The sequence below is a fragment of the Lycium barbarum genome, chromosome 9, assembly GCF_019175385.1.
Source record: "Lycium barbarum isolate Lr01 chromosome 9, ASM1917538v2, whole genome shotgun sequence".
In the NCBI taxonomy this organism is placed as follows: domain Eukaryota; kingdom Viridiplantae; phylum Streptophyta; class Magnoliopsida; order Solanales; family Solanaceae; genus Lycium; species Lycium barbarum.
Genome location: NC_083345.1, coordinates 102037828 through 102049964, shown reverse-complemented (window position 1 = coordinate 102049964; position 12137 = coordinate 102037828). Strand labels below are relative to the sequence as shown.

Here is a 12137-nt window from a genome sequence, read left to right as displayed (position 1 = left end):
TAAACACTCAATGAAGGAACCTGAGGGGAAACTTTCTAAATAGATTCATGGTTGGGTACGAATTTGGGGGGATTTCATCTTGTTTTGTACTGTTGTACCGTTATGAGTTGGTAATCTTGTTTTATTGATGACTAGGCATACTATCTTAGTATTTTCTAATTTTATTTACATTTTTCGGGTACAATTAGTTAGATTTTGAGTTGTATATTGTGATTTATGTGAAAATTTTGATTGGATAAGGTACAATAGGTATAGACCTGCTTAGAATTTTGGTTATCCTTTACTGAAATTTGAATTTGTTGTGGAATTGGCGGGGAAATCTGGTTTCATTTTGGGACATTTTTGTCCTTAGGGTTGAGACTATCATGCTATAAATAGAATAGGATTGTGACATTTTTGGGGGGTCTGATTTCGATTCCTAAAATTCTCTCTTAGAACAGTTAGGGTTCGATTGTCACATTGATCTTCCTATCCTACTTTTATATTACTACTATATTGTTTAAAAATCCATTATTACTACACCACTATATTGATATCATACAAAAACACTACTATTACCTTTAAAAATTCAAGAACAAAAGGGCTATTTGAGATTTTTTGGGTGTTGCTGTGGAAGTTTGTGATTCAACCCCTCTTTCGATCCTTAGGTTGCCCTATAAAAAGGTAATATCTCTATTCTATCCTATTTATATCCTATTCTAGTTCACTTACATGTATTGATATGTGTTTATGATTGTTTGAAGTTGTTTTGGTGACTGTTTTATATAGATATTAAGGCTAATTATGATGTTATGGTGTTGATATTATGAAGATTTTGGGGATTCTAGTGGTGATTAGTTGCGGTTATTATTTGAAAATACTTAAAGAATATAGGGAATAGTTTGTCTTATGTCCACAGTATATTGTTCCACTGGTTACAACCTGCTTATGAACTGTTCAGTAAGATATTTGTGTTATAATGTTGTTATTTTAGTGTTGATTGGATGGAATTGATGTTTAAATGGCCAAAAGCTGTAAAGAAGGGTTTGTTTTAGTTTGTAGTTCACTATTATATTGAAATTTTTTAGATGAAAACTGGATATGTGACTTTCTGTTAAGATCTGTGTTTTATTGAAAGTTGTTGAGGTGTGGATCTCTCTAGTTCTAGGCATGTTGTTACTGTTTCATTGAATTTTAAAGATTTCTGGTTTGTTGTAGCTCCTTTTGATTTCTTGAAGTTGATTATCTTAGTTGTTTGGACCCTGGTATGAAGAATATGAGTCAAGACTTGCTTGTCATGGTTCAGAGTTTATGAAATGGGTTTCAAAGGCTTTTAAGGTTAAAAAATTAGTTCTAAAAGTAGATATTTCATTTCTTGCCTAAAACTGTTCTGAGATTAAAATGAGATGGTTTTCCTTTCACTTGTTTCTAGTGATTAAAATCTAGCAAATAATGGCTTAAATATTCTGAGATGTGTCTTGTTTGATTCTGGGTAGTCTACCTATCTTAAACTAGAAGGTGTCTAAGTCTAATATTTGCTTGTCTTGTTTATGATAAACCTGTTACCACACCTTTAAGACTGCTATATTTAAAACCTGTCAAGTAGTCTTGTAGAAAAATGATTTCTTCAAACTCCTTTAAAACTGGCTTATTGAAGATCTTTCTTAAAAGGATTTGTTATCTAGATTTTGAGTACTGCTATGGAAATAGTGAACCTTGATAATTCTGAAAACCTTTAAAATAAAACTTGGTTTCCTGTTTTGGCTATATGACTTTTAAAACCATAAGAAGAATGCTTGTGTGTTTTATGACTGTTCTGCTTTGGTTGTTGCCTTGTTTTGTCACTTCTAAATCCTGCAAAGTATATGAAGATAAAAATGATTTTCTTGAGCCAATTTCAGTGAGTTCTGAGACTGTCTAGATTGATAATTTGCTTTAAATAAGAACCTGAAAGACTTTTAGCTTATCTTGTTGATCTTTGAAGATTTTAAGTGTTCTGAATCTTGTATGCATTGTGTGCATTTGTTGATCTTGTTTTAGGAACTATTAGAAGAGATAGAAGATAGGAAAGTGTAAAGAACTTGGTTTCTTGTCTTAAAATTGGAATATGAGGGACTGGGAATGGCTAATAGGTTGATTGCTTTGATCTTGTCTCTGAATGCTTGATAATTCTCCTATGTTCTACTTGCTTGTTATATTCATAAAGTATGCTCTTTGTGACTTGTGCTCCTTACACTAGTGTAGAGTCACAGTTTGTTTGGGATTGTTTTTCACATAGGTCACTAAAACTAAGTATGGGAAGGCTAGGACAACATTAAAACTGCCTTAGAGAGACTAAGTGCGATTCCTATTTTGCGATATCCCATCCCTTTACTATTTACCTGATTAATTTGATTACTGCCTCATGTGTTGTTTGTCCCTGTTTGCTCATTGAAACTGAACCATGTTTATTGTGTCTATTTTTTAGCCTAGGATTGAGTATCATGACCCTTGTACTTCAGAACTAGCTTGGTCCTTCACTTTGCCTTATTGGATTTTGATTTATAAAACTGGGAACCAGTATAGGATCTATGCCATGTCTTGTTTTCTTTGGCTTGATTTGACATGCCCCATCCTTTCCCTGCATTGTTGTTTGCCCCTATCACCATGAATACTCTATTGTTTCTATGTTCCTGCTGTTGTGGCTTCTGTGTTACTTGCAACTTTCCAATACTTTGCCTTACTTGACTTGGTAACTTGACACCTCTCTAGACCTCTGTTTGCATCCCGGGATTAGTGTTGAGACCTCAGATTGAATCTAAATGAATTATAGTAGCTCCTTTGGGTGTTGTGGATCACTGATTAGCCTTGTTGACATTCATAAACCTCCTATGCCCTTTAAAACCAATTACATGTCTAAAGTTTTGGTTAAAAATGAAATTTCATGAGTGTGTAGAGGGCGGGGAAATGGCAAGCAAGACGGCTAGACTGCAAGCACAATAGTTTTCTTACATAGTAGGACTGGGCTTCAACATCCCGAAGGATGGCTTTCCACAAACCTGACTTCAACAACCCGAAGGATGGCTTGTCAAGTTAGTCGGACAGTTTGAAAGATCATAGATATGAAAGTTTTTCCTACAAAATGGGCTAGCTTCCTAGCCAAGCTACTCAACTCGGAAAAACTTTCACACTACTACAGACATACTGTCAAATCTTCGGAAAACTATTGTACTTGTAGCAAGCTTAACTTGCTCAATATTTCCTAACCCTAGTCCTGTTCTAGTTTTGATTTCTGGGAACTGAAGTGATTAAGTTGAGGTGTATATTGAGTGTATATGGGTATGCCACTATGGTTCTGCTCTCCATTAGGTGTATATTGGGTATATATCATGTATATAATGACTTTTGACACTCAGAAATTTCTGGGTATTTCCTCTTGGGCCATTGTCATTATTGTTTTGGGCCTGCATCTCATTTCTCACATCCGGGTCATATCATTATCTCGTAGTTGATACTGTTAGTTATTATATATGGGCTTGGCCCAATAATGTTATAATTTTATTTTTGGCATTGTAATAATTATTATAGCTTTTTAATTCTTGTACTTAGTTTAATTTATGGATGTATTCTAATGTTATGTATACCCATTTATATCCTTGTCCACCCAAACCCGTTGTATCTAGATCGAGTCGAATGGATTTGGAGCGAAATGGAGCATACGTATGGACTTAGGGACAAACATGCATAATACCTTCGTTTGGGCTTGGTCGGCCCAAAATCTTTACTTTTACTTTATGCAATTTAAATTCATATTTGTGCCTTTAAATTCAATATGTTGGAACTCTTATATGATTGTCATACAATTTAGAGTCGCTAAAAACTGATCTCTTTTAAAATTTAACTCATGTATGAAATTAAAGATAGACCGAGACATTTTTGGACTTATAACGTTGGATTTGGGAAAATTACTGGGCTAATTTGACATTACTAGAACTTTGGGGAACTGAACTGCCCGAGACCGTTTTGGACCACTCTAAAACTTATGGATTGATTTTGAACATTCGAACTTGGGAAAATACATATGAAACGGATTAAAATTTGGATTAATAAAGAATATAATTGATAAAAATGAATAACATATCATGATGAAGTATGGTATATATATGTTAAAACTATTTTCATAACTTAAATTTTTTGGGTGGATTTACGTGGAGTCCTACCTAGGCTAAGAGCCTTCGAGTATTAGCTTAGGTGTTCAAGTCCGACACCCATGCTCAAATTTTGAGCGGAATTATACTTCGATGATTTCTTAAAATGAACTTTTGCATGTAAATGACACCCTTTTATTGTGGAAATCTAGACTTAAGCAATTTTTTCCAAAACAATTTATAACCATAAGGTAAACTATTAGAACCCGTAGGTAAACCGCAATTGAGCGGATCTTTAATACTGGGGTGCCGAACACCTTTCCCGGGGGATCACCAGAACACTTACCCAGACTTTGGTAGATTAGGTTTCTTTTAAATAGCTTTTAAATGAACCTTTTTTGAACTGGTTTTCCTAATTTTCTAAAAATTAGGCGGCGACTCTAAAATATATCCTTTAGAGCACCATTAAGTGGTTGGAGTGTTTTTCCGACTTTCCCGGTACGATTCTCAACCGTACTTCCCTGGGACACCTCCCTCCTTTTATGAGGTATGTGCGAACCGGTTAAACTTAGAAATTCCCAACACCCGCTACACTCCTAACTTTAGATTCAGTTCACACGCAAGGCAAACAATATAATACATTCAATGCTGGGAAAGGATAAAACTGAACATAGCTTTGCATTCAGTGTGTGGTATTAACTTGATTGTTCAATCTGCTGAAGGAACTGCTATGTTTGGTGGGAAGTTCACATTGTTTGTTACTGAATACAACAGCAAATACAAGGCTAAAGGAATGCTTATTGAGGATTCACATGATTAGAACCTGTCTTACAAGTGCATTGCTTCACATTCTGCATGATGCAGTATTATCAGTGGTTCATATGATCTGGTTTATTTCTACACATGCTAGGTGATTGCAGAACAAACACTGCATGACGAGATTATCATAACCAAGAATGTCTGAAGAATTCTTCAAGAGACTTTGATCCATTCCACCTATGAGACTTGAAGGTGTGAACAATGGATACAAGTCAATGCCCTTGGAAAGTAATTTTTCTCTTATAGTGTTATTAGGATTATGTGTAATCTTAGCATTAGTTTCACATTCTGTCTTTTCTTTTTCCCTTTCTTTTGTCTTTGATTGTACAGATTGCCTTTTTATTAATAAAGTACCACCAACTGGGGTGGTTTTGAGCATAAAAAAAGAAAGAAGAAAGAAAGAAAATATACTGCATCCGGTGTAGAATTTGTGTATTATTATTTTAATTAAACCTATTACTGATTCCTCTATTTTGATTTGTTTGTGTTACTTTTCTTTTTAGTCCGATTAAAAAAGAATGACTCTTTTCCTTTTTGCTAACTCTTTAATTTCAACTTTCCACATTTCACAGGATTAGAGAGCATTTTGATACATTCTACATATCTTTAAATTAGTTAATAACCACAATATTGAAAAATCTTCTGTACTATCTTAAACTACGTGTCAAGTCAAAACCATATCAACAAATTAAAACAGAGGAAGTATATTTTATCATGTTAGTTACTATTTTTTATCAGGTTACCAATATACTTAATATAGAAATTTACCTGTAATTATATATAATACTGTAGAAATAACTTGATTGTTTAGATATTGTTTTACATCGACAGTGCGTAAATCAGTCTCATAAATAAATAGATTCAATAAAGGATTTAAGTTATACATAGAGTAACAACATTAAGAATTTCTTACACTACCAGTGTAATTTAACTTGCACGTTGCATGTTAGGTTACCAATTAATACTCATCCTAAAAATTTTATTCTAAAGTGACTTGATTTTGTAAATATTTCTTACTCTATCAAAGCACATAATTCACACTCATCTAACTTAATTACATACATTGACAGTATATAGAACTACTACATCTATTTCAATATATGTGAACCTATTTTAGTTTAATCTGTTTAAAAAAGAATATGACCTATTTCTAAACTTGAAACAACTCAATTTAAAACATCTCATTTTATTCTTAAGGATAAGTGTTTATAGCCACACAAGTATTATGACATGTTTCAAACTACAAATTTCAAAGGTCTTATTGCCACACAAATATTTTAGTATATTTGAGACAAAAAGTTGAAAAATATTTCTTTGTTTAAACTCCGTGTCTAATCAAATAGATTCACAAACATGGAATGGAGAGATTATAATAAGGCATGTCATTACAATAATTATTATCTTGCGTACATTTCACAATATTACCATTATAATCATTTTAAATGTTATCGGACATTGATTCATAAAATAACTTGAATTATATTAAATTCAAGATATATTAGTTCAATAAATAAGTTTGGCTAATCTATTTTGATAAATTATTTAAATTCAATAAATATGAATTTAGTTAATATTTTAATTTTGTTGGGCTATAAATGATGATCACACGTTGTTATGTAAAAGATGCTATCTTATCTTGGAAGCAGAGGAGGGCCCACATGGTAATATATATATATATATATATATATATAGATATGTACACACACTATGCACTACCATACACATAAGAGCATTTGGCACTGGCTGAAGCCTTCACTTCCCACAGCCCATACCCAAGATCGATTCCCCAGATAGTGGCCTCCCTTGGATATAGTTTGTTAATAATTTTCTTTTGCACCGAATAATGTGCTTTTACCCCAAAAATTAGACTGCACAAATGAGATACCCAGGATCAATTCTGCAACCATTCATAGAGTTTGCACAACTTTGACCACTGATCTATGTAAGTTGGTTCAACAGTGTTAAAGTCTAGGTATTAGATCACAATAGTCATTGGTAGTTTAGCTAGTGTCTATGTTAAGACTTAAGATAATGGTGCCTCAACAGTCTTCAAATCCTGGGTCTGCCTCTGTCTGGAAGCCAATTTAGAGCTATGTGTTAGATGATGTGGCACACCAAGTCAAATTAAAAAAGAGCCAATAGATCATGACATGTTTACTATTTGTGGCGGTCATCAAAGTGTTCCCAAGGAATGAATCAAATTCATAAGTTCAAGAATACAATTTATGATCAAAATCAAGCTCTTGAATTCAAATTTAAATCTATCAAAATTCAAGATCAAGCTCATAGAACCTTGAATTTATTTTAGAAAAGAAGAATAAGAGGATTCATAGAGAGTACTACTATTGTTGAAATATTTTTCAATCTTAATTATTTTTTTCGACACGAATTTTATTCTTTACAACCACATCACATGTTTTATTCTGATAGTGTAAAAATTACTCACGCTACTTGTAGTAGTACAAAACCTAAACTCTAAAATAAATAAGATCGTGAGCCGACTGATACGCGTGCATGATACACTCTAATAAATACAGAAACTAGCATTAACTGCAGAAGAAACGTAGAGGCAAAGTATAGAAGAACTGAAAATGATATTCCATGAGGAAAATCTCATTTATCACATGCTTCTTTACATGGCAGCTGTCATCTTAGTAAACATGTCTTTTTACACCTTCTTATGAAAGCGGCGGTTTTGGTTTTCAAAGTATCTATTTTATCAACAACTATAGTACTGCTGTATTTAAAACGTGGCTTTTACTTTTTCTTAATGCCATCCTTAATTAGTGGACCCACCCACCCCACTATCAAAGAAAACCATCTTGTATATATTCATTCAATGTCTACTTTCTTCTTCATTCTCTCTTCATATAAAAACTTGATCCAAACTTCTAAATAAATCTTGATCTTAATCTTTTTTAGTTGATTCTTTCTCTTCCTGCTCCATTCATTCATTCCCATATTTTGAAGAAGATGAGAAGAAATTGTAACTTGGAACTCAGGCTTATGGCTCCTTCTCTTTCACCTTTTTCGCCTAAGAATTGCACAACCCCTTGCTTCTCAATGTAAGTCTCTCTCTCCATTAAAATAATGTTGATTTACTATAGTGGTGTAGCTACATAGATTAAAGGGTGATCAATTGAATTATTAGAAAATTATATATTGATCATCATTTGGCGGAAAATAATATTTGTATATAGAAAATGATAATGTATATAGGTCAAACATTATTTCTTATAGTTATATATTAAATCTTCAAAATTCTTAGCAAAATTACTGGCTTCGCCACTGTTTACTACATTTTGAGGTTTTGAAAGTTTTAAGATTTCCTCCTTTTCTTATTCATTATGGACTACAATGATCAGTAATTATATGCATAAGGTACTGAGTATATATTTGTTTTTCTTTACTATAGGGAGGATAAAGAAAGCACAGAATTAGAGAAGCAAGCGCAACAGCAGCTAACCATATTTCACAATGGAAAACTTGTGATTTCTGACGCTACTGAGCTTCAGGTATGTCTGTCTCCAGTTTTTTTTCTCTTTTTATTTTCTATATATATATTTTTTTTTGGGTGGTGTATGGGACCTTCTGTGCACCCTTAGGTCACTCTATCATGGCTAATTGACTATGCATGCATGTGTTGTTAGTAATTACTAAAGGAAATCATCTTACCGTGTCGGCCGAATTGCAAGTATTTGTAGAATTTTGTCTTTTTGTTACAAGTGTCGGGGTTGTACATCGACCGGATTGGTTCAGATTTTTCAAATACCAAATCAAACTAAATGCGTCGGATTTTTAAATTTATAAACCAAACCAATTAATAAAATTTGGATTTTGCAACTTCGGGTTTTTTCGGATTTTTCGTTTTTCCGAAAAAGTCTTCATACAAAACATATAACTTTTACTTCAAATATTTATTTAGTCCTAGTAAGATAAAACTATATAACTAAGGTGTTTCTTAAGAAAATAACACAAAATGTGAGATGGGTGATGACATCGTATTAAAATATTCAACAAAAAAGATAATAAAATCGGTTAAAATAAGTATTGCTAATTAATAAGCCATAAAGAAAATGACTTAATCTACATACTAAGTTATGCTAAAATAAGTACAACTAATAAAAATTAATTACATGACAAAGGAAAAATTAAGCTATGTATTTTTACGCTCTAAACCAATTATGCAAAACTAAAGAGTAGATATCCAACATTACTATCATTCCTAATGTTAGAATTGAATTTCTTTTGTTAGCATTACTGTTGAGTTGGTCTTGGTTTGGACTTTATTTGAGTTACTAACATCCATGGGTATAAAACTTATTGACATTCAAAATTCTAAGTTCAAGCTTAAAATAATATAATAAAAGACAAAAACTATGAAAAAATTTAGGAAATATTTACAAATTATATTATAAATAAATATTTTTATGTATAAAATATTTTAAAAATCGAATACACGTAATGTCGGGTCGGTTTGGTTTGGTTTGGTTTTAGCTAAACCAAACCACTAGTCGAGTTTTTTTCTAGGTTTAACTCAATTTATCGGTTTGATGCGGTTTGTCGATTTACTTTGTACACCCCTAACTAGTCCTATCTTCATGGTCCATATGGAAGGTGATCTAATTTGATACTTAAAAGATTATTGAACTGAAATTTCATGAAATTAAAATTCTCACAAATAAGTTCCCACCCAATTAAGAAAGGTACGGGAGGTTATCCTTCCTTTGTACTTTCCTTTTGGGTGGGGAAAGGTGGTTCTCGAGTCTGAAAATGGAAAAAACCGTAATAAGGAGCAATGTTTTTTTGATGAATCTGAATTGATCAAGCTTTCAAAGTGTCCATTAGAGAAACATGTGTATTAATGAATTTGATTAAAAATATGCATGTCTTTACTTTTTCTTAATTACTAAAAGATCAAATTCCATTTGATCCAAAAAGATTGTGGACATAAAAAAAATCAATTTCATCTTCGACGAGTTTGTTCAATACTAAGATTGGGGATTCGTATTTTTTATCCACAAATTGCCGTTCAATGAATGCTAAGTATTTCTCATTAATAAATATGAAACTCGAGTTTATTTTCATCCAAACCATTTCTCTTTACCCGTCTACAACTCGTTTTAATTTAAAAAAATTATTAACAGTCCAAACAATTGATTGATTCTATTTTTCAACAAATCTTTCTTTTAGCAAAATCGAAGCACCTTCGTACAAACGATTTTAGTGTGTCCGTTTAATTTGAGAGAAAGAGGGAAGAAATCATTTTGTAATGTTTCCATACCTACAGTGTGCCACATTTTCTATAATTCAAGATCATTCTTTAAATAGTATGCCTTTTACGTAGTCTTACTACAATTTTCTCAGTGAAAACAGCAACATATTTCTAATAATAAATGAGTTGTTTTGTCAAAAATCCTAATTTATTTCTTTTCCTAAATGCAGGCAAAAGCTATAATATATCTTGCAAGTAAAGAAATGGAGGGGAAAACAAAGAAGATTCTATCACCAATTCCAGAGCCGTCATCGCCATTGTTACAACGTCAAACTGGTCTTTTTATGAAGAGATCTCTACAAAGATTTCTACAGAAGAGAAAAAACAGAATTCAATCAACTTCACCGTATCATCATCACTAGCTTCTAGTGATGAACTTTGCCTTAATTTAGTTCCATTATTTGTACATATATTTTGTATTTCGGTATGACTATTTAATTGTATCTGTGAGAGCTAGAAAGGAATAGTTTTTTGATAAGTGGATTTCAGCAAATACAACACAAGTATATCACTTATTTTTACAAATATGGAAATACAAATTTTTCTCATTTTCTCTCTTTAGTAGAAGAATATCAATTATGTGGTGAGCAAGACTTGATTTTGCTATCTTTCTGTATTCGAAGCAAGCAAAAACATAGAAATGAACAACACGTTTGTTAAACGAAAAATATAATTTCAGGTCCCACAGATCGTTGTGTCGTTTTGGAATTCATTCCCCTCATTGTTACTCAAGGTTTTGGATTAATTCTATAATAGAACCGAGTAAACTGTTTTGTAAATTGACACTTGACTCTTAGATTATTACCCTCTTTATTCAGGATCTCTTTAAAGACCAGTCTAGCCAATTTTTTTCCAAACTTGTTTCTAAAGTTGAGTGACCTACTAGTTTTACAGAGATGAGACCTATTAGCTTGAGCAATTTCTAAAGCAAAATCATTTAAAAAATCTTAGCTTGGAGGCTAAACTGTTTGCTTCCCAAGATGATTTGTGATTTGTTAAAAGAGAGATCGATTAAAGAAATTAAAATGTGTTGCTTCCCAGGAGATTGTTCATGGCATCTCTAACCACAACATAGAGTATAATGTAGTAATCAAGTAATATACGGCCAAGGCGTAAGATAGGATGGATTAGAACTTCATAGTGGCAATTCTTAGAAAATTTAGTTTTTCAAAAGGCTGGATTGATCTCATCTGAAATCTTATCTTGGATGTCTAGTACCGATTATGAATGGCCATAGTCTGGATTTCTTTATTTTATTCCAAGGTCCGAAACAAAGTGATTCTCTCTCATCCTCTCTATTTATAGTAGGTGCTGAAGTTCTTAGTAGAATTCTTAACAATGTCAATCTTAATGACAAGTTAACTCCAACTCCATAAGCAATAATGGTCCTTCCATCAGTGATTTGGCATATGCAGATGACATTGTTACTTTTACCGGTGGTAACACTAAATCATTGAAGCTTATTATGAAATGTTTGCATAATCATGAAAAGATTTCTGCTCAGTTGGTCAATTAAGACCAGAGTATTCTTTCTTACCTCTCCCAAAATAGATGTTCACAAGGTTAATAGGATTATTGATGTCAGTGGTTTCAAAAATAAAGATTTCTCTTTCGACTACCTTGGATGCCCTATTTATACTGGAAAGAAGAAAATTGAGTACTTTGACCCTATATTAGCTAGGATAGTTAAAAGGCTAAATGATTGGCAAGTAAACTCCTTTCCATTGGGGGTAAGATTATCTTCATTAACCATGTTTTACTATTGTCCCTTCCTATATAGATCCTGATTGCTATGAGATTTCCAAAAGGGATCCTAAATCAGTTGGAGAAACACTTTGCAATATTTTTGGGGGTCTAATGGGGACGACAAACAAAGGCATTATTGGGGCTCATGGAAAAACATGTATTTCCTTAATGAAGAGGGTGGCATAGGTGTT

The 12137-nt window shown here is 32.5% G+C and overlaps 1 protein-coding gene across 1 annotated transcript; it reads left to right on the top strand.

Annotated features, from left to right (window-relative positions):
* The first annotated feature begins 7775 nt into the window (after nt 1-7775).
* On the top strand, nt 7776-10748 carry LOC132609199 (protein TIFY 5A-like). The gene is made up of 3 exons (XM_060323069.1): nt 7776-7990; nt 8341-8440; nt 10371-10748. Exons 1-3 carry the CDS (start codon nt 7899-7901, stop codon nt 10560-10562), a joined length of 384 nt encoding a protein of 127 aa, XP_060179052.1. The 5' UTR covers nt 7776-7898; the 3' UTR covers nt 10563-10748.
* The last annotated feature ends 1389 nt before the right edge of the window (nt 10749-12137 follow it).